The sequence below is a fragment of the Neolamprologus brichardi genome, chromosome 15 (assembly GCF_056152115.1).
Source record: "Neolamprologus brichardi isolate AB-2024 chromosome 15, ASM5615211v1, whole genome shotgun sequence".
Taxonomy (NCBI): domain Eukaryota; kingdom Metazoa; phylum Chordata; class Actinopteri; order Cichliformes; family Cichlidae; genus Neolamprologus; species Neolamprologus brichardi.
This window is the reverse complement of record NC_142118.1, coordinates 23,182,404-23,206,490: the sequence shown is the minus strand read 5'-3', so window position 1 is coordinate 23,206,490 and position 24,087 is coordinate 23,182,404. Positions and strand designations below refer to the sequence as shown.

Sequence of the window (24,087 nt, the reverse complement as noted above, 5' to 3'; positions counted from 1 at the left end):
AATAAAGATACTGACCTCTAAACCGTCTCAGGAGTCTTTAACTTTCTGAATATGTAAACAAACTTTGCTCAACTCGAGCAGGTTAAAATGAGCTCTGTAGAGATGAATCATGCCTTGTTCCCTCGACAGGTAGATTTCACTAACTAACAGAATATTTCTTGTCTCTCCTTTAATGTGAGGCTTTCTGGTTACGGTTTGTTTGTGTTTTTAAATCACGGCAAACGAAAGGTTTCCCTCTTTCTAAAAACACACCAAAAATGATCAAACTGAGCTTTAGTCATGAGCAGAGAACAAAAATGTGTGAAAAGTTCCTGGAAATACTGTCCAGCATGTAAAAGTCGTGATAAACTGAGCTGCTCACCAATGGCGTAGACGTGCGGCGGCAGCGTGCCCAGCGACCGGCCCCGGTACTTCTTGATGGTCTCCTGCGAGTAAAGCTTCGGGATGTCATAGTACGGGTTGACGGCGATCAGGATGTTTGCTACAAATGTCTGAAAGAAGAAGAAGAACAAGAGGAATAAAAATAAATTATTTGGCTCATAAAACCAACAAAGTCTCTAATTTCACTGCCTCCTCCTGAAGGAGCAGCAAACGTTTTCTTTCAGCACTTGTAAAAAGTGAGAGGCTCCAAAATCTGTTTAACAGAGTTTAACAGAATCAGGATCAGAAAATCTGAATTTCTGTACTGATCCAAACTCCATATCAGCCAGTAATACGAGCATCCAGCCACATCTCAAGAATTTTAAGAATTCATAAAACTCCTGAGCATCACATTGTGATTGAGGATTGGGTTTCCAGTCTTCATGGAGGTTACAATGATTATATTGTGTTTTCAAAAGTTTTGGAGAGGTTTAGATTTACATTTATAATTGCTGCAGAGATTTCTAAAGCTTTACAATATCCTCATTTATCAATAAAACCTGATTTATATTAGAAATGCCCTCTGTGAGCTTCACAGTGCAGTTCCCTCCTCAGCTACTAGGTGTCAGTGTGGACCAAGTCTGACTCCAGCTGACATCAGTTGGAAGCTTCACAGGAAAATGGAGCTAAATAGCAAAGGCAGCAGAGGTCACATGAGCCCCTGCTAGGTGTTCAAGGTGTGAGGCCGGCCCGAAAAGCCCCCCGGGGTGAAAAGACACCCTGTGTACCCCCGCTGCTCCTATCAGAGCCTCATGTGGAGGAATAATTATCAGCTGAGGGTTGGCTGGTAAGCTGAAGACTCTGTTTGGCCCACATCTGTTTCATCTTAAAGGACTTGAGCAAAATTATAATTATTTAAATAACAGCAAACACGGGACAGCTGTCCTCTTTATCTGGATGGACATGAATAATTACTGAAGGCATTTTGAAGTGACAAGAGCCGAAAGTGAAGACATCCATATGAAGGAAAATAAATAAATAAATAAATAAATAAAACAATTATTCAATCAGTGTGAAAGTGAGTTTTCAAGGGCAATGCAATAAAAAGTAACTAACAAAAATTCATTTTTAGTGAGTAAAATCGGACTTATAATTAAAAAATAAAGAAAGCAGAAAAAGGAAAATGTAGAAATAACTGCAACAATTTAAAAAAGCTTATAAAAAACCTTTAAACTGATTAAATAAATACATACATATATAAACAAAGTTATTTAAATATTATTAAATAATATTATTAAATATTATTAATTATAAATATTAATTTATGTCACATATAGATGTAAAAAAAAATCTAATAAAGTTTGATCTGATTTATTTAATGAGTTTTTAATCTATTCATTCATTAAAGTTTTATTTTGGCAGCTTCAGTCCTCCGTACGTTACATGTATATTTACACAGTAACCTGCACACATGTTATTTTTTATAAACTGGGAGTGCACATGTTTGTGCAGTAAGAATATGTGATGCCTTTGTTTCAGGCGAGGGTGGAGTAGATCTCTGCTTCAGTGGAGTGTGGAAACATGACTGAGCGTGCGGTCCGCCCACAGGTGGTGCGGGCAGGTCACGACCGACGCTTGGTGCTGACACGGCAGCTGATTTCCTTCATCGGGTGATGATAACGTGTGACGTTGTCTTTCCAAGCTCGGAATTATTTTGGTTCGGTGTAAAATTTTGACTTTTTACGATCAGAGGAAACGAACTCCGAACCTTTATGAGTTTTTCTTTTTGCTTTTGTGACCTTTCAGTGTTTATTCTTTCATTTTCAGCGCCACAAGTTCACCTGAAGGCTGAGCCTCAGGTGTGTCCTGTGCATTTAACACACCATTGAGTCCAGGAGTGAATACAGCACGGCGAGGATGAGGACAACCTCACAACCGTTTCTGTTTCGCAGTATTTCACCAACCAGCCGCTCCTCCTCGTGTCTGTACTTACATAAATTTTGTCTTTGCTGTATCTCACTCGGATGTTGTTGAGCAGCGTGGCTTCATTCAGGTACATCAAAGAGCCTGAGAGACACAAGCAGGACAAAATGTTACTAAACAGCAGAGCAGCGGATGATGCACGCTGCGCATTGCATCATCCATCGGGCCGAGAGCTCACGTGAGGTGGTTATCAGTCAGACTTCAAGCATGTTCACCTGTAAGGTGATGAGTCAGCAGCATGTGACCAATCAGAAACAAGCATAGGTTTACTCAAAGCAGCTGAATTTACAGAAAGGAAAAAAAACAAATAACAGTAACACTTGGGAAATGTGAGGATGCTATAGACACAACAACATCATCAACAACAACAACAACAGCTGTCGGCAAACCAGCAGATTATATGAGAGGAAAACTGCAGTGTGGAGGGTTTTATCAGTCGGGGGCACATAGGGAACCCAGACAGCATAACATGAAAATACTGCAATAAAGTGATTAAAACTGCGCTTCAGAAAAGTAATTAAATGACTGTAGATACTAATAAACAGCAGGGTTTTCAGGGAGGGCCAATGCCACCCCATCCCCTCCCTGTAGATGAACACCTGGCTGCAGAAAAAAAGCTGCATTTTAACGTGCGAATAGCTTTCACTACCGGGTACTCAAACCTCACCTTCTGCAACACCAGGAGAAAAGTGTTTAGCCTACAAGAGGTTCTTTTATTTTAAAAATCTACCTGATTTCCTATCCTCTGCAGCTCTTTAAACAAGCAAAAAACTCATCATTTAAGCGAGGAGAAGCATAGTGACACAGTAGAAGACTGTTCTGAGTGGGCATCATCATGATGGCACTGCGCCCGGTGCATTCCCGGGAAAAGACTGGAAGAACGCCTCATAAATAAAATCTATTTAAAGCCACGATGGAAAATCTGAAGGGAAAAAAGAGACGACTTGGTCCGTTAATAAATTTATGAATATCACTGCGGCTTTGTTTAGACTCAGAAATATCAGACCAACATTTGCTGACGTGCATCCTGTTATAACTCTGTGTTAAAGCTGAATTTAACTCAAATTACAGATCAGCAAGTAAAATTCCTGCAATAAAAATACTCCTATATGGAACTTTATTTCCTTTTTGATGTGCATCAAGAAAATACTTTAGACCAGGGGTGTCAAACATAAGGCCCGGGGACCAGAAACAGCTGATCCCAGACTTCCAGAGTAACAGCAGCTTAAGGAGGATGACAAATGTCTAATGTTAAATGTCTAAAAAAGGAGGAGCCAGATCTGTAGGTGGAGCGATGAAGCACAGGTACTCACAGTTATCCTCCACATGTTTGTTGACGTCATCCTCTGCAGGGAAGACTTGGCTCACCGGAGCCAAAAACGTCTGAGAGAAAAGAAAAGAAAAGAGAGATTTATTAACTTGACTTTAAAGTAAAATCAATTCACTTGTCGCAGACCTGTTTATGATGAAATAAACTGTCAGCTTAATGTATTTAAACTGAGTTAATTTATACAGAGGTGCTTTAAAAACTCAGTGCATGATGCTGTTGATGCATGATGCAGCTTCGACAGAGTTCATGGGTTTCTTTCATGTTTTTAAATGATGGTACCAGCAGGGTGAGTGTCATCTACCGGTTGCTGCAGACCTGATGAATTATTTGGAGGCAGGAGGTAACGGTATCAGGGCGACGGGACTGACCAATGACTGAGACGCAGAGAAATGCCGCGCTGCATTATTAACATCCAACTACTGACCTTCGATCGGGTCGGCAACAATCCCGGCTCCACTCAAACGTCTGAAACCGCCGACTCATTCAACGGTTTCATTCTGTAGAAGAAAACCGAGGACAAAACCCAGACACGTGGTCTCGAGGTCAGCATAACCAGCTCAGACCTGGCGCCAAACTTAGCGCTCAGTTTTGAATTTTGAAAGTGTGAAAGTAAAAAAAAAAACAAATTTAATTTCTTAAAAAGAAAAAAAAACATTTGATGGTTTTTGCATTTCTGTTGCTCTTTAATGCTCCGTATAATTAGCATTTACCTGAGGGCTCAAACTAAAATTAAAGTGCTCTCTGTTTCACTGTTCCACCTTCGGCTTTCTTTTACTCTAAAAGCTTTGGAGCATTAGCTCTGCACACATGACTTCGAGCTGAAGCCGGCCATGCTGAACCAATGCAGGAGGCTTTACGAGGACATGTGACCTCAGTGTTTTGGAGTGCGGGGGCGTGTGTCGTATTCGTGTGATTTTAAAGCCGATTGCTGCCAGCTCCTGAAGGCCCCGGCAGACTCTCACTCCTTTTAATCGGGCTCTTTAAAGAGGCGGTGCAGGCCTCGGCTCGAGCCAGAGACCGACGTACGGCCGATTCATTCTTTCCAGTGGTGGCATGTTCCACATTCTCAGCCCAAGCTGGACCGATTCCACAACACTGCGCCGCGTGAAGACAAGGGGGGAAATAATGTGTTATAGCACAGCCAGCTATTACTTCAGTGTTACTACTGAACCTTCCTGGAATGTGCAGACCCCTACAGAGCTGCTTCTGAGCAGGGATCAGTGGACACTTCAAAGCATCTGAACATGAAGAGCTCTGAAATGGCCAGAACCTGACACTGAACCCTAAACTTCACGGGGAGGCGGTGTAAAGAGGACTCGTCTGCCAACAGTGTGGGATGAGGTGTGAGGTACATGTTAGAAGAACAGCTAAATTGGTCCCAGTGAATATCAATGCTCACCATAGCACACCATCAGTTTCCAGCCTTTACTCCAGCTTTCCAAACCCAACAGTCCAGAACTCACACACGGCGTTCCCACATCGCCATGCTAACTGCTCAGAGAGGCCTCAGTGAACACAACAAAGAGCCTGAAGTGTTTCCAACTCCCTGGGGTCCCAGTTTGATCAAGCATCTGCTGCATGCTCAGGAGCGAGCCCGATCCACGCAGGCCCTACCCCCAACATCCAATTCTACAACACCACAGGACACTCCCAGAGGTCCTGTGACCCCACCCCGATGCTTCAGAGCTGTTTAAGAGGCCTGAAGTGGACCCGCTACATCAGTGAGACAACACCATAACCAAGCACCTTCTCAGACTGGAGGGCTGGGGATTCAGTCACTAGTACTGTAGTATTTACCAAACAACCTGAAGTAGACTCAGATAAGTACTGCTGTGATTTGGTGGCATATAAATGCAATTAAATGGAATTAAGTTGCTTTTAATGTTGTGGCTGATCAGTGATTTGGATATTAAGGATTGGCTATAAACTGGTGCAACGAACTGGCCAAGTGGATAAATAGCTGGTGCAAGTGACTCATGGTTTATGGTACAAACAAAGCTAGTCCTCTTCCTGTTTCCAGTCTAATCAAAGCTAATAACTTCCTGGCACTAAAGCCACATCATCAAACTTCATCATCTTATTTCATTCTTGGCGAGAACAAAATAAGTTACAAAATAAGTAACTCCAAAATTGCCTTTTTAAGTATCTGCTGCAAAAATAACTTCATCTCCTTCAGTAATGCCCTTCAAACAGTTTTGTCCATCTGCAGCTCCGAGGCAGATCAGACACTCTCTGGGAAACAGAAACACAGACAAGGCCGGCTCTTTGTGAGCGATAGTATGACAGGGTCTCATGGTCTCCGTCTTTCCCCTGACGTCCATCCCGGGAGGTCGGCCAGCGAGTGAGCACATCGTCAGACACTGGCACAAACTGGCTGCAGCGGGACAGACGGGACATTGTTCAGATTCAAGCCCAGAAACTCGCTCTGACAGCAGATCAGAGCATTACTGTTAAAATACTGTTTTCTGTGGTAAACCCAGAGAGGGCAATTTTACTCCGGACCCTCCTACCAGGAAACCCTTTGAAGCAGGCTTTGTACTGCCTCGACCGATAAAACTGATTTATGGTGTTTAGGTTGGGGTCAGAACTGGTTTATCAGCTCCTTTGAGGCAAAACTCAGGGACCCTACTATTTTACTCACATGGATCCAAGGTGCAAAATCCTCAGGTTTTTAACAAATCCACCTGAGACGGCAGACAGCTTGCACTCTTATACTGATCGACGCCATCAAAGTTTGCACTGCGAGTTCATTTTAGCTGATTTATTCAACGGGCTCACGGTGCATGCCCACACGCCGTTTTGAAGAAAAGCAAAAAGGATTTTTCTGATGAGCAGCAGTCAGTATAATTACTGATTTTGTCCAGAACTGCAAAGACTCAGGAAAACTATTTTTAAAAACAGAAACAACACAGTCTAATAGCAGAGGGCCGGGGTTAGCATCATCAGTCACAGGGTTGTCGCAGGTGATGATTTAAGGGTCGTCCACACAGGAAGCAACTAGTGGCACTGTGCTGACCACAGAAAGCCGATGACATTCAGTCACTTTAAGCAACAATGACTATATATTTTCGTCATGATGAATATCATGAAGATATTTTGTTAAAGAGGATGTGTGACCTGAAAACCAGAAGCTAGCAGCTCAAAAGGGGCGACATCACTGATGACATTCAATATAAACTCAGTTGTTAACATATCAGAGACACGTCACGATATTCACACCCTGAAATGAGACCACAGCGAGCAACAGCACCACCACAAAGGCTGGTTCTGCTCGTAACGTGAGGTCTCATATTTCATTGTATTTCTTTGACTTCAGCACACGAGTGAGAGACTGACACACGTGGGAAAAACTTCATTAATGCAAACCAACACACTGTGTGTGCAGAGATGTAACGCTCCGAGTACACAAATACATAATAAAGCCATCTGTCTAGAAGCATCTTCATCAGCCTTTACTTGTTCCTCACATCTCACTTCTCTACCTGCACCTCTGTCAGTCGCTCCTTTGATAAAAATAATAAGACACGTATGTCAGATTCATGAATCTTTTTGGTTCTTCAAATGAAAAACATCTATTTTTACACTCAAGTTTGTGCAAATGATTAAAAATAAAAGCCTTGAAAAGGAGTGAAGGGTTTCTGTGAAACAGTGAAATGTAGCAAGAAGGAGCAAGAAGGATACAAATGTATCAATTATAATGAATATATATTAGGAGAAGGCCAGGTATGGCCATAGGTGAGGTAAATAAAGGTCAGTCCCAACAAAATAAAACGTTTATGTTAACTGTCAGCGTTAGCTTACTTTTACTGTTCCACTAAAGATGGAAGAATGTGTGCAGTAAAAAAATACTACTGAAGCAGGTACCGGGTACTTTTAAGGTGCAGTGTCACCTCGTGTGTTTTATTGAATCCATAAGTTGTTGTGAATCACTGAACACTTAAAATTCCCCAGTCGTAATTTTCCATCCATAACGGAGATCATTTCAAACTGGTGTGACATTTAAAATACATTTACCTGGAATCTCTCTGTAAATGCAGAGAGGCCCCGTTAAGCCTTTATGCAGTCGTTCGCAGAGCAAATGTGCAAAGATCAGGGGCACAGTAAAAGGTGGAGTAAATATTTCTGGATAGAGATGGTGAGGAGGGAGATAAAAACCATAAAACTGGCTGTGTGAGCACCGAATGACTGCTGTAAAAACTGCTGCAACGCATTCCAGTAAATGGCCAGAAATCCAGTGAGGCCAACCTTGTGCAACGTTATTCAGAGAAAACATCCAGGAACGAGAGCCACTCTTAAAAGAACGCAGGATTAAAATCACTTTTCCTGTTTAAATATCACTCATGACTCAGGCAGGTGTGGAAACACACCTATGCGGTTCTGTGTTTTACAGACTGACGGTAAATCAGTGAGGAGCCTCTTTAAAGAGGAACGCTGTCACTGCCAAGGCCTCTCCGAGGGGGAAGATTAGTGAGACGGACACTGAGCTTTAGGGGTTACCACAGCAACAGACTCTCAGTGACATTAAAAGCTTTGCTGAAGGCGATTCAGCACCTGATGCAGCAGAAAAGCGAATCAACGGAGGCGATATCAAAGAAAGCGCGTTTATCTTGCTACACAGAGCCACTTGACTTCTGATTAATCAGCACTTGAGCACCGGAGGTGAATCACAGAGTGAACAATGCTTTATTGCTGCCAAAAAGGTGGCCTGAACCCCCGCGAGCTAAGCGGGACATTAAATCATTAACACGCAGCAGGTGAGAGCACATCGGATAAACCCATCAAAGAAGGGCCAGAGCGGGCCGATCGATTCAAAACCATTTTCATGTCACTCATTCTTCTTCAAAATAAAAGAGGAAGGCATAAAAAGGCTGACGTAGAGGTGATGAAGCTACAGCTAGCCTTTTAAGTCTTTGCTTTGTGTTATTAATACAACGCTGACGCTTGGAGGTAAAATAAATGTCATCCTTCCAACCCGAGTCCTGCACACAGACATCAGGACGCAGTTGGGAAATTGGGGATGGTCTCGGGGTAGGAAGGCAGGCGAGTAAATAAGTCTGCAGTGCAGTAATAACTACTAATAACTGCTCCTGTAAAGCAGGTAACCCTCAGACTTTGCTCACCTTTCCCTTCTGTTTGAGGGGTTCGATGGTGAGGCTGTCGGCTCCGATGTCTACTATGGTTCCCAGCTGGAACCCGTCCGTTGGGTGTGGCGCCCACACCGGCTTCCCATCCTCCATCTCGCCGCTCTGAAGGCTCTGGAAAACATGACACACAACAGTCAGCGGCGCTCTTTCGGCTCCAACATGCAAACATTTCTTTCTGTTTAAAGCTCAGTTGGCTCCTAGTGTGTTGCCTTGATTGCACCTCAGCTCCTTGGTAATCGTTTCACTCAGCAAACCATAAAAATCTCAAACAGCTGAAAAGGATGCTGTGTGTGCCTCTTGTTTTAAAGTCTGTTTATCTCACTGCACCCTGATGACTTGCATTTCAAAATAATCTTCATTTATCGGACACTGTGCCACGATCCTCTGTCTGAAACTGTTTTAGCCCCTCCCCCTTCAGCCCAGCCTTCTTTTGATTGGCTGCCCCTCACAAACAGAAGGCTTAAACAGGAGGTGGGTGGGGCCACCTACTTCCCTGACTTCCAAAGATATTTTAGAGCACAAACTTCGTTCCTGCATTTGTAACAGCCACGTTATTAAACCATTTTGTCTCTCTTTGGTTTATCAATGAAATGGACATCAAGATTAGAAATATTCATTATACTACAGACTGAAACACAGACAGCACTGACTCGGGGCTTTCTGGAGCTTTTCTGATAGAAAGCAAACCAAATACAGTGTTAGTGAGTCAAAGCAGCAGCTAATCGCGTTACAGCGGCGACACAGGGACAGAGCGAGGCCCAGCCAGGTCGCACACTGCTGTTGCTGCACAGGGACTTCAGCCAGCGATGTAGGAGATAACAGTTACCCTGAACTCACTGGAATAAAAAGGAAAACAAGACTAAAAGACTAAAACTCCCTGAAATCCCATGATGCACTCACAAATCTAGAATAAAATATAGAAGTCGGTTAAAAGGACTTATTCCAAATGTGGAATAAATAAAGTATTTGTCTTTAGTTTTAGTCATTAATAAGATTAAAACTAGCACACAAAGTAATGAAGTCTGAATGTTAGCATTACTTAAACAATAAAAAACAAACCTAAAATAAACCAAAACCGCTCTGGAAACTGAACACAGTCAAAAACAAAGGCCCAAAAATTAAATAAAGGACAATAATTAAAAATTAAAATTTACAATAACATCGCTGAGGACAAAGCAAGGCACACCAGTGTTTATATTTTATCAGATTTTATTGATTGACAGCTGTAAAAATGATGATTTGCAGCAGCTGTCATTCAAACCTGAAACACTGAAATCACAAAAATGATGCACTTTATAAAACAGCAGTGTAACGTTTAGGACTTGTTAATCCTCGTTGTAAGAAACAAAAGTTCGAAAAGAAACGTTTCACAAAATATTATTTTCCCCACAGACTGATGTGGTGATTTCAATTTCTTCCTTACAGCGTTCATCACACTACCACGCAAGCATCACCACGTATATGTGTCAGCATACAGTGTAGTATGTCGTGGAAACCCCTATGAATACAGTAATATGTAGTGATGTAAACAAATGCAACCTGATGGAGCCAGAGTAGCTGCAGTTCATCATCCGTCCTCTCCGTTGTTTCCGTGAATACGAGTGGCCGGGGGCAGAGCAGACCATAAACTACCAGCATGTGTGAGAACCTGACGGTCAGCCTCGCAGGCCAGAGCGTGTTTACACGCACACAGCACGGACTTCCAGCTCAAAAAACACTTTCTATCACACTGAGGTTTTAACCTGATGCAGAACTGATGCATTTGTCACATTAAAAGGAAGTACCGGTGATAGTGTAGTTACAGACAGCATACCAGCTTCTTCTGTCACAGCAGCTCTCTGCACGTCCTCCTTCACTACATCCATGAATCATCTCTGACCTTTGTCCAACATGTCCACACCATCTCAGCCTCAGCTGTACCTGATGGACTCATTTCCAATTCTGTCCCATCCTTGTCCTCGCAATGAAATGCTAACATCTTCAGCTTTCAAATCCGTGCCACTGTCTCTAAACCACACATCACATTAGTGGTAAAAGTGGTTGGCTGAAGACAATGAATGACCTTTGTGTAGTAGAGCAAAGAAAAAACACATAACACTGATCTTAAAAGTCTATTTGTCCCTTTGAAGTGACATTTCTGTGCAAGTTTTTATAGTAAACCAGATTATAAAAACTGCCAAAGAATCATAATAAAAATAGTCATGTTAGTGTCTCACAAAGTTAGAAACTCTTAAAAGGACATGACAAATCTGCTTCCTAAATCAGTGAACATCCTGCCGTGGGAACACGGAGATGACTTTGAAAGCTCTAAAGTGAAAGCTTGTGTTTCACTGGAGGATGACTAAGCATCATCCCAAAGCCTAAGAAAAACCATCGAGGAGCATCGTGACCTCGCTAAGAAAAAAGAGGAGCCGGGCGGGGTGAGCAGCCAATAAGAAGCGAGACTCTGAGCCAGCTCGTTTCCATCCACACAGCTGCGGCCGTCACTCAGCAGCTCCCTGCACACACGGTGGCTTCCTGCCAAACAGCAGCAGGCTTTTCTCTGGGAACTTAAAATCATTACCCCGCACTGTCTGAGTGCTGCACTAAGAGCCCATCAAAACTAATTAGGGATATTAAACCATCACAATCCCAGTACAATGAGCCCCTTTTATCAGAGCAGCCCGGACGCTGCTGTAATTGGAGACCAACAGGTGTGATCCCCTCAGGTGTTCACTGTGATGCACATTTACATAAGCAGAAGCAAACCTGATCACACCGCATGCACGCTCCCAAGCTGCACGCTCAAATACGAGGTCACAGGGTCAAACTGTGACCTTGTACGTGTGCAGTAATATTATTGTTGTCACTGGAGAAAAAAAGCGTAGTTATCAGCTGGGACTATAGGTCACAGTGTGCACTTCACTTAATGCTAATTCCTCTGTTTGCAGCAGCCCGAGGAAGGATTCATAGGTATGCGTTTCAGGCCTCTTGTTCACTTTCAATGAGGTGACATCACGTACTGGCAAACTGAAATGTGGGTTCTCTGGCTTGTTTGCAGTGGAGAGAAGTTCGAGCACGGCCGTTAGCCATTATGAAACTATCCCGAGAGAGAGGCGGGCGGGGGGTAGTCGGTCGTAGCATCTGGCATCAAAATGAAGTGGAAGTTAATGACTGCAGTGAGTAATCACTGTGCTGTATTTGATATAAGGCACGGCTCATTCAGCAAGCTCATCAAAGCCTGTTGAAGCGCTTTGTGAGTGAAGAGACACCTTTAAAGTAACACATACACAAGTCCAAACATGAGCCCCGAGGCACAGCAGAGCCAGCAGATTAAGGGTTTGGGTGTTAACTTCAACTACTTTTAGAGGGAAGGCAGTTTTAGGTGTGCTGTCCTTGTGTAAACTGCTCCAAGTTTAAATTACACTTTTTAACTAAAAGCCAAACTGGCAGCTTGGTTTCAAAGCCAAAGGCAAAGATGTTTTAATTAACCACACTTTCGTTTCCCAGGTCGAATTAATTAGTCAAACTGTAAAAGTATAAACCAAGTAAAGACGTTTGCCTGAAGTGCTGCTGAGCAAACAGCTGGAGCCGATGGCCCGGAGAAATGGACAGACGGACGCTCGCCGACCCCTTCTGCTGGCCAATGAGGGTGAAGGTAGTGATCTACAGATATAACCTCATCCACGACTCTACGTCCAAAAGCTCCTCGATCAGGACATTTAATCCTGCAGCTGAGAAGGAAGCTGCACTTACAAATGGATGACTGATGACCAGGAAGTTCATTAAAAAAAAAAAAAAAAAAAAAGGACAAAACTATGAGGTCATCCAAACCGACTTTCTGATGGCACAGCTTTGAACTGTCAGGTATCTGATTCGGACTTTCAGTTCTAAAAAGGTCAAATATATTATTTAAACCAAGAATGAAAATTAAAGTTCATTTTTCAGACTGATCTAAAGTGTCCAGATGCTACAATTGTATTTTATTATATTATTTTATTTTAACCTTTAATATCTGAAACACAAAATAAGATAATCTTATATTGAAGAAGTACTTAAAAATAATAAAATATACCCAAAGTATTATAAATAAAGCACTTTTTAAAGTTCAGATAAATGTCTGCTGATGTTATATAAATGGAAACGCATAACTACACTCGACAAAAGGCTAAAACAATGTAACCTATTTAATAAGCACACTGTAACATAAATAGGGGTGGGGGCTCCAGCAGATCCCGGGAATAACATCGCAGATCTCTGTCCAGAAGAGCGCAGTCCTGGGAACAGCTAAGATACTGCGCAGGACCCTCAAGCTCCCAGGCCTCTGGTAGAGGACCCGAGCTTGAAGGATAAACCGCCCACAGGGGCGTGCTGGGTGTTTTTTTTTTTGTTTTGTTTTTTTAAAATATATATAGCAGCTGGATAGGCTAAGGCTAGACCCCCTATGCTAAGCAAGCCTACCGCAGACATGAGCGAGACAGATAAATATGAAGGCATGCCGGCTCGGACGTCGCCCGGATCAACAAGGTCCGCGTCAGGTGTTGAGGAACCAGGGCACCCTGACGAGAAGTGGGCTACTGGAACAAGAAGGCATCGGTGGGCAAGAGACGAAAACAGGGCGTTGTTGGAAAGCTACTACGCAAGTAACCCCGGCGGAAGGGGCTACATGAATAGGATGAGGGACCTATGGATTCTTCGATACCCAACATCCACAATGACAGCGAAACAACTAGTAGCTCAGTGTTCCAACATTCGAAAGAAGGGACTGCTTTCACAGCTAGAGATTGACGAGGTACAACATAAATGCTACGGCAAGGAGGAGTCAGGACGCCAGGTCAGGGGGGAGATATCATCACCCCCACCCGAGATTGGGTACAAAGCCCCAAGTGCGGTAGGAGAAGGATTGTTGAGTGCGGTAGGAGAAGGATTGTTGAGTGCGAGAGGAGAAGGATTGTTGAGTGCGAGAGGAGAAGGATTGTTGAGTGCGAGAGGAACTGACCTGAAATATAGGATCATGGCCAAGCTTGAAACCTGGATCCCCCGAAGCCGGTTACCAAGATTACGTTAAGTACCCTCAGAAGGTCTGCTAGAGGATGTTAATGCATCACTACGGACAATACCTACAACCACGATTACCGACACTAACAAGCTGATCTACAATACGGCAGCAGTGATCAGTGAGATGCTTGGCTACAAGTTGAACAGCCACACGGGGCAGTACCCTCCATGGAGAAGGAGGCTAGAGGGCAAGATCAAAGTAGCACGGAGGGAGGTTAGCCAACTAACGGAGTTGCAGAAAGGTGCGACAAAGAAGGTGTATAAGAAATACAGCAAGCTGTCCATACCTGAGGCCTTGGAAACTGCCAAGCAAAGACTCACAGCCTTGGCCAGCCGCTTGAGGAGGTACACCAGAGAGATAGAAGGCAGGAGAATAAACCAGCTGTTCTCCACAGAACCAGCAAAGGTGTACTCTCAGTGGCAAGGGAACAATAATAAGAGAACAGCACCACCAAGGCTGGAGACGGAGCAATACTGGAAGAGCATATGGGAGAAGGACGCAACCCATAACGGCAATGCTCAGTGGCTAGTGGATCTGAGGGCAGACCATAGCGACCTCCCTGAACAGGGTCCAGTAACCATCACAGTGGCAGATATCCAAGAAAGGGTCTCCAGTATGAAGAGTTGGACAGCACCAGGGCCCGACATGGTTCACGCCTACTGGCTAAAGAAGCTGACTGCACTCCACGAGCGTCTGGCAGCACAAATGAACCAGCTGCTAGTTAACGAGGGACACCCGGAATGGCTAACCGAAGGTCGGACGGTCCTGATCCCCAAGGACCCCAAGAAGGGACCAGTCCCCTCCAACTACCGACCAATAACCTGCCTCAGTACTACATGGAAGCTCCTGTCAGGCATCATATCGGCTAAGATGAACAGGCACATGGGTCAATACATGAGCGGGACACAGAAAGGAATTGGCAAGAATACCAGAGGTGCAAAACACCAGCTACTGGTAGACAGAACAGTCAGCCGAGACTGCAAGACCAGACTGACCAACCTGTGCACTGCCTGGATTGATCACAAGAAGGCCTATGACTCAATGCCCCACAGCTGGATACTGGAATGCCTAGAATTGTACAAGATTAATAGGACCCTAAGAGCCTTCATCAAGAACTCAATGGGGATGTGGCGTACAACACTAGAGGCCAACTCCAAGCCCATAGCACAAGTCACCATCAAGTGCGGGATCTACCAAGGAGATGCTCTGTCCCCACTGCTGTTCTGCATAGGCCTGAACCCCCTCAGTGAGATCATTAACAAGACTGGCTACGGATACCGACTACGGAACGGAGCAGTTGTCAGCCACCTCCTGTACATGGATGACATCAAGCTGTATGCCAAGAGTGAACGAGACATCGATTCACTGATCCACACTACCAGGCTATACAGCAATGACATTGGAATGTCGTTCGGGCTGGAGAAGTGTAGTCGGATGGTAACAAAGAGAGGGAAGGTAGTCAGAACTGAAGGGATTGAACTACCAGAAGGCAACATTGCAGACATAGAGGACAGTTACAAGTACCTGGGGATCCCGCAGACGAATTGGAACCATGAAGAGACCGCTAGGAAAGCTGCAACCACCAAGTACCTGCAGAGGGTCAGGCAAGTCCTGAGGAGTCAGTTGAACGGTAAGAACAAGATCCGGGCCATCAACACGTACGCCCTGCCCGTGATCAGGTACCCTGCTGGGGTAATAGGCTGGCCAAAGGAGGAGATAGAAGCCACTGACATAAAGACAAGAAAGCTCCTTACCATGCATGGAGGGTTTCACCCCAAGTCCAGCACCCTGAGGCTGTACGCTAAGCGGAAGGAAGGGGGCCGGGGACTGGTGAGTGTCAGCACCACAGTCCAGGATGAGACAACGAACATCCAAGAATACATCACGAAGATGGCCCCAACTGACAGCGTGCTCAGTGAATACCTCAGGCAGCAGAAACCCAAGAAAGTAGAGGGAGACGAGGAACTATCATGGAAGGACAGGCCCCTGCACGGTATGTACCACCGGCAGATAGAGGAGGTGGCTGATATCCAGAAATCCTACCAGTGGCTGGACAAAGCTGGACTGAAAGATAGCACAGAGGCACTAATCATGGCAGCACAAGAACAAGCTCTGAGTACAAGATCCATAGAGGCTGGGGTCTATCACACCAGGCAAGACCCCAGGTGCAGGCTGTGTAAAGATGCCCCAGAGACAATCCAGCACATAACAGCAGGGTGCAAGATGCTAGCAGGCAAGGCATACATGGAACGCCATAACCAAGTGGCCGGCATAGTGTACAGGAACATCTGTGCCGAGTATAACCTGGAAGTCCCGAGGTCAAAATGGGAAACGCCCCCAAGGGTGGTGGAGAATGACCGAGCTAAGATCCTGTGGGACTTCCAGATACAGACGGACAAAATGGTGGTGGCTAACCAACCGGACATAGTGGTGGTAGACAAACAGAAGAAGACGGCTGTAGTGATCGATGTAGCGGTTCCGAATGACAGCAATATCAGGAAGAAGGAACACGAGAAGCTGGAGAAATACCAAGGGCTCAGAGAAGAGCTCGAGGGGATGTGGAGGGTGAAGGTAACGGTGGTCCCCGTGGTAAACGGAGCACTAGGTGCGGTGACTCCCAAGCTAGGCGAGTGGCTCCAGCAGATCCCGGGAATAACATCGGAGATCTCTGTCCAGAAGAGCGCAGTCCTGTGAACAGCTAAGATACTGCGCAGGACCCTCAAGCTCCCAGGCCTCTGGTAGAGGACCCGAGCTTGAAGGATAAACCGCCCACAGGGGCGTGCTGGGTGTTTTTATATATATATATATATATATATATATATATATATATATATATATATATATATATATTTTTTTTTTTTTTTTTTCCAGTCCAGCACTAGCTGCCAGTCACCATTCACACATCTACAGTGTAGAAGCCTCAAACACCAAGTGACTGACAGCAACACAAAGTGTACAGGAACCTCAGGACTGTACAGCAGAGGTGCAGTCTCCCACAGCGTCTCACAGCAGGTTAATGAAGGCATTCAAAACTCCCATGGGGAGCCTTCACTCATTCATTCCTGTATACTGCTGCTGCGCTGCTGCAGGGCACTTTGGCTTTGAACCTCGGCCTCTAATCGATATGATAATTTTCCATTATGAGTCTAACACTGTCTGCTTTCCTCCAGAACAATCACACACACGGCGGGTCACACAAAGACAAGATCAAACCTGCTACAGCGGCTCAGCGCAGCCTGCACAGACCATCAGAGACACACCAAACATTTCCCGCAGCTCACAGGATGTGATGTAATCACCTTTAACTCAGCTGAGCTACTGCAATAAAAACTGCTGAAAGATCAAAGAGTGATCGTTCCACTTAGTGGGACTGAGCTGTTTGCCTCCCTGCACCCTGGGAAGTTTTCTATAGTATTAATAACAAAAATAATAATAATAATAATAATGATAACTAGCACGCTAAAGCTCAAGCATTAATCTGGTGAAGCTGGAAGCTGTTATTAAAGTTTCATATTTTTAAGAAGTGGTAACAATTTATATATTTTATGGTTCCTGTACCTGAAAACGCTCCATAGCACCGCCTACAAAATTGCAACAAAGAAGCTCCGCCCAACAAGTCAGCCATTTTTACCAAAGAGGCATGTCAGGTATGCTTTGTGCCATTCACAGCTGCTGTACTTTACAGAGGTGGGACTCGCCAGACACCCCGCGTATTGCAAAAGCATATTCATATATGTTTTTATCCAATAAAGTTATCTCACTTCAGTTTTTTTTCCTGCAAAATGACACAAACGTGTCAAGCATACCAATACTGTCACTAAAACCTGCCTCAGGACAGTCAGTCTGCACTTCCCCCAGAGTTTTCTCCAACCCCAGGACTCTAACAAGTTCCAGATTTAATCAGATCAACATAAAGCAACATGATTTAATTCGTGGGTGCTCATCAATGCCACCCAGGAAGTGATGTGGAGCTTTTGGAAGAATTTTGTCTGGAGTTTTGGTTTTTTAGTTCAGTCTCCTTTCTGTTCTTTTTAATTGTTATTTTACACTATATTATATTTGTCACTGGCAAATATCATTTAAGATAGCTGAAATAAAAACTAAAAAACTACAACTAACTAAAATGTTTTTGTCCACACCTAGCTACATTTAAATGTATAAAATCTTTGCTGAAATCTGCAAATTTTTGTCACGAAAAAGATTACAAATCATAAAAAAAAAATCACAATGATCTATTTGTCATCCCAGCATGCAGCTGGGATGCGTAGTTTTTCCAACGTAAACAAAAGGCACAACGTTTACCCATCACAGCCGAAAAGGTGATCAAACCTGCTTTATTCCCAACGGTAAGCCCTTGGAGAAACGAGCCTTACTGCTGACTACATTTAACATTAAAATGACTCTGCAGCTAATTTTAGACTCTGAACGTCGCACTCAATAATTGTTGGTTTCACCACGGAGCTCACTAAGCTGCGGGGACGACTGATCCTTCCCGTCTGAAGCAGCTAATTAAGAAAACCACAAAGTACCAGCGACAGCCGGCCAGCAGCAGAGCTGAGCCTCGACTGCAGCGCTCACCGTCACATTAATGTTTTTGGTTTTTTTTCTAGCAAAAGCCTGAAACTAAAAGGGCCGAAGCTATTTCCAGCTGCTGCCCTAAATATTAAAATCCTGCATGGAAGTGTAGCTCCTTAGCTAACCCGTCTCCAGCTGTCAGCATCCTCTGAAGCAGGATTTCCATTAACAGAGTCATTCAGACGAAACATTAAAGACGCAGCCAAGAGGTGAAGGACTGCTGATTGTTCACATCAGACCATCATAATAAAAAGCTGCTTAGAGTGAAAACTTTGAATAAGAAGAAGAAAGAAAGGAAAACAGGGAAATACAGGGAAGTGTATTTAAAGCAACTCGCTGGACGAGTTTTCACCTTAGTGCAAATAATGAAACTGAAATATTAGAAACCGGCCACCTCAACGCTGCTGCACGATGAGCATCCTAAAAATAAATGGGACACACCGAGGTCGCATCATGACAGATACGCCTGAAATCAGAGTAAAAATAACCTTTTTATAACACTTTATAATAAACACTGTAATAAAATATAAACCAAAGTTATTAAATATGCTTAAAAAACAGAATAACAATAAATTAATGTTTAGTTTTCATTCATATTGTTCAAATGTATTCTATCATGTTTCACACAGTGAACTTGTCGTGTCATTAGTGTGGTGCATAATTGTTTACATAAGTTGCATATATGCAATTCAAGTATTTCCCAGGTCTGAGAAGCAAAGCGTGATAGGACGAGCCGGGGAAGCTCCACTGCCTGCAGCAGTGTATCAGAACACGGCCCTCTGCTCTATTAATGTGTCAGCTCATGTGTGACTCTCCTGATTAATAAAACGTAAAGCTCATTTTGCAAATGACGGTCCTTATTCCAGTCAGAAAGGAGGATAGAGTGCGGCACGCTCACTGGCTAATGTTCTGTCAATCACAAGTCAGCCAGTGAGTACACACCGGATAATCCTGCTTTTTAAAAAAAAACACAAAAAACAAACCACAGTATGACCAAGATTCACAGATCAAACGAAACAAGTTTCTCATACCTGAAGCCTTTTCATCCATGTCTTATATCGTCTGTGAGTGTGCAAGCACAGTGGCAATGTCCATCTATTATATACAGTCTGTTTTTCTGTAAATCTAGGCAAACATCTTGAACTGAATGATTATTATTATTATTATTACACACAAACACTGCTTTAGCAATGCTAACCCAGGAATTCCCGCACACAGTCGCAACAATTATTTTCACCTAGAAGTTAAAGGAAACCCGGAAAGCTAGCAAAAAATGTAAACCACACGATGAGGAATTTATTCAGACAAAAAAAATATGCTGTCACAAGCACAAGCCTCAGTCCCAGTGAAGCTGATATTAATACCACCAAAGACAGGATCATATATCTGAGAGGTGAAGGAAGAAAAGAGAGCCAGCACAAAAATAATCAGAAATATAGAAACACGGTTACATCTACAGTTTGGTTCACACTGAGATATTTTTTTATTTATTATAGAAACATGAATTAAAAAGGAAAACGTCCTTAAACATCAGCAGACGAGCCCATTAGCAGCTCCATGACTAACAGAAGCCGCCATCAGCATATGAATGATTACCACTACATTACATTAATGCCTATTATGGAAAATTTATGGATGCTATATTTACCAAAAACAAAAGGTGCTCTTTAATGTTTAAACACACGCTCAGTGAAATGGATTTTACCACCATGGCGTCCTGACCATTATTTTTGCATAACAAACATAAACGTCCCACAGCTATTTCGAAGAAGTGCAGTGACTTAGTAGTTTGAGGTTACTGTTTCCAAGGTCGGAAACTTTATACCCACATTATTAAATACGTCCAAATCACCTAATTTGATCAAAGAAGCATTGTTTCCCTTTATTCCAGTCTCCAGTGAGGAGGCTGACACACCTGCTCCTCAGCCTTTCAACTTCCACAACAAAGAGGTTCAGTATTTGGTTACAAGCTGAACATCTTTCAGAGTTTGAATATTCAAACATGCCGATGGTAAAAGAGCCGCCAGTTGTTTGCTCATCTGAATAATGAATAAAAGCGGGAGAATGCAATATGATGTCAAACAACAGACCAGCTCTTTCTGGTTAAATGACTGGAAAAACATCCTGATCCAGGACAAAGTAAAGGGTGGAGTTACCACCATGCCGCCGGTTTCAATGTGGGCACCAGAGAGGATGTTGGACTATACTGGTGGCAGTAGGGGTGTCTGAATCATTGGGGCATAAATAAAGGTTGTGAAAACTTCTCTTTCCAGTGTGCAGCTGCTTTGAAGCAGACGAGCGTGGTTGAGTGGAGCTGAAGTAGATTTTTTGGTTTCCCCTGTCATGCAAAAAGCGTTTGATTAGGTCTGTCAGCCGAGCCTCGTTGTGAGACCCGAGTCACACCAAAGGAGGTATTTTTAGTCCACAGACTGTTTTCTTTGCCCTGTTGACACGTGCGCCTTTGTGGTATTTGTGCTTCTGGTTCGTTTCAGCTTTATGCAGCCACATTAGCAACAAATCAGAGCTGCGCTGTGTTACAGACCCCAAAGGCTGAACACTTGACAATGCCAGGGGCCAAACTGGGTGTGAGGGCACCTTTAGAGCACAGCTGGCGATCTCTGCTCTGCATTCCTGGATGTGTCCGTTTTTTTTAACTCTCACGAGGCAAAGTCATTAGCAAAATAAAGTTTAAAGAAAACCCACTGATGTAGTTGGTCCAATCGCCCAACCCAACTGATGATAAGGTTTACTTGTGATCATCTGTGACCACTTCTGTTGTTTCTTTGGTAAGAAGACATTTTGCTGAGGATAAAATGTTATAAAACATTGAGTGAGGAGCCCATTCACTCAGGAGGGGCTCAGAAAGCACCCAACCGAAGAAGTGGTTTAAGCATCTGACCGGGATGCCTCCCTAAGGTGCCACCCCAAAGTGGCCTCTTCAACCAGACCGAGGCCCCTGCCATGACACCCTGGAGAGAGTATATCTTTTGGCTGGCAAGGAAAGGCCTCGACTCCTAGAAATTAAGAAAATTCATTTACTGTGTGAAAGATCTCTCTCCTCACCCCAGCAATGATTCATTGGTCACACAGGTGTAGCAGGAGCTCCACCCGAGCCGTGCAGTAGTGTCCCGGCAGGTAAATAAAGTTCGCTAACCAAGCTCACACGCCCACACATGAAAGAGATGCTTTATGTTTATGCTGCACTGGAGTTTGCTGCGAGGCTGTACGCTGGCTATTTGGGGCTGGTTTTTCGATTTTTAATCTCAGTTTTGGAGAAGTCGGGTTAGCGTTAAAGGATTTGAAGTGTAAAATCAAAAATGCTTCTCAGTCCCTCCCTCACAAATAAAGAGAACAATGAATACATTTAAAGATCAATCTAAAAACCATGTTCTGAAACATCTGCACATAGTGTGTCATAAACCACCTTACAGTAGCGTTAATGTCGGTCTTTTATTCGGTGGAGTGGTCAGAAATGAGTGGCTGAGCTCGCGCTGTAGCAGCTGTAGCTCTGAGGACGCCGCTCTTCACGGCAGCAGAGGAAGCACTGTTCGAATCGACCTGCGGTCGTATGTATGCCGACCCACTCTGCGCCGAGCCGACAAACAGCTGATTGTTGGATCTGCGTCGTTGCTCACTGAGAGCTCGCTGTCAGGACCGCTCGGCCAGGTCACGTGGTGAGCGCAGAGCCTGCGATGAATTCAGAGAACCCCCCGAGGGCAGACTGACAACAACAGAGGGGAGGAGATACAACTACACCATGATAGGTTCTTTATTTGAAACTTCCAGGGAAGATGCTGGAAATCTGAGGATACAAACAGCCGAAATGAAAACCTTTCCTACAGAAGAGCCAATAACATTCCCTGTGAGGTATTCTTCAAAACACAGTGAACCACATATGAAGCAAATATTATGGCAGTGTGCACATAAAGTTGAACAGCCATTGTTTAGCTTCATTTGACCTTGTATACTGTGGTAAAGAGAAAGCTGAGCATCAAGATGAAACTGTTGATTTAGCAGCCCATCTACGTCCCCACCCTCGCCCATGAGCTATGGGTAGTTACAGGAAGCGTACAGTCATGAATCTGCATCTGCTCTGAACAGGACGACTCCTGGACGTGTCCTCTGTGAGGCGTTTCATCCATCCCCAACTGGGAGGAGATGCTGGACATGCTGGAGAGATTATGTCTCTCAGCTGGTTTGGGAACACCTACACCACAGAAGAGCTGGAGGTGGAGGCTGAGGAGAGGGAGGTCTGTTTAGACTGCTGCCCCATCGACCAGCAGAGAAGGGAAACTACTGCTAATTATCCAGTTGCACCGTTTAAAGAGTCATGATAAAAAAAACAATCCAAACAGCTTTTAGACACCAGCAGCAGAGCTCCGTACTATGAAACAAGCAGGGCTGTTAGAGGCTTTAACATAAAAGTCCCAATCACCTAGAGACTGCTAAACAGTATGGCTCAGCATTTACTCCAATAGATTTAGGTTTTTAATATAAACTCATAAACTCAAGTCTCCGTAATAAATTATATTACTTTCTTATAGGTAGCAGTACTTTTATTAATTAAACTGAGTTTTATGTGGGCCAGTAAAAGCAAACATTAGATTATGGTTATTCCTACACGCCGTTTTCTCCATGACATGAAGTAAGGGATCCTGATTACTAACTTTTTCAGCTCGTCCTGTTGCTATCTTCCTCTCTGGGAGATGATTAACACCAGCTGATGGGCTCGGGCTGCTCTCTAACTGTGCAGAAAATGACGCCGCGTTTCGCCCTCTCACAGCGCCGCTGAACTTTGCACAGCTGATAACGGCCTTCGTCGGGGTGTCTTTACGGGCAGCCGTGAGGATTTTCTGCTAACGAGCATCACATTTCCTCCTCCATAAAACTGCAGCACGACATCGCTTCTGAGGATGTGATGCAACATTAGCAGCTCACTCACATCTTCTTATGTATCTTTAAGGCTGCTGATTAGTAAGAGCAACAAAGCCTGGGAGCAGTTTTACAGAGATAGTTTAGACTGGTCTGTGGGGTTAGACCAGTCTTAACTTAGCTCATAGATTAATGTGATGCAGGATAGTCTGTTTCACATAACAAGGATTAGATCATTGTTAGTCTAAAAACAATTAGATGCTCAAAGCACTTTCACACTCATTCACAGTTGATCAATGTCTTAGTGCTTTTGTCTCCCATTCACACACACATACACTCTCTCTGATTTTCAGTGTCCTTCCCAGGGATATCTAGATGACCCACTCCTGGCAACTTTGAAAACCTGGTGTGCATATCAAATGTTAATAGTATCACTAAAGAAGTTTTTAAATGGTTATTAAACTGATTTTTAGTCTCCTTGGGCAATGAATCCTTTTTTCCCCCCACAGAGGGTCTCAGAAAATATACTATAACGTAATCAGATCAGTCACCTACACCTGATGGTGATATGACCTCTTCCTGTACATCAGAGACTTAAATTGGTGCAATTTTGCAATTGAAACCACAACATAATTAATGACACTGATGCTCATTGAAAAAAGCTAAACAAAAAACAGTTCTGTCTTTGGACTGTATGCAATATTTATTTGGTATTGGCAATATTTAATTTAATGTGGGTATGAGGGCTCAAAGATGTACAAAAATTTGAGCCTGAAGTAGCCGAG

The 24,087-nt window shown here is 43.8% G+C and overlaps 1 protein-coding gene across 5 annotated transcripts in view; it reads right to left on the bottom strand.

Annotated features, from left to right (window-relative positions):
- The window catches only part of myo6a (myosin VIa), a 144,744-nt gene that overhangs the window by 109,453 nt on the left and 11,204 nt on the right, over positions 1-24,087 (bottom strand). For all 5 annotated transcript variants that reach the window (XM_087852510.1, XM_087852507.1, XM_087852508.1 and 2 more), the window contains exons 2-5: positions 8,794-8,928; positions 3,657-3,726; positions 2,354-2,427; positions 362-491 (exon numbers count right to left, since the gene is read on the bottom strand). In XM_087852510.1, coding sequence (XP_087708636.1) covers positions 362-491; positions 2,354-2,427; positions 3,657-3,726; positions 8,794-8,910 — 391 coding nt within the window. In that variant the 5' untranslated portion in view covers positions 8,911-8,928. The remainder of the gene's footprint in view (positions 1-361; positions 492-2,353; positions 2,428-3,656; positions 3,727-8,793; positions 8,929-24,087) is intronic.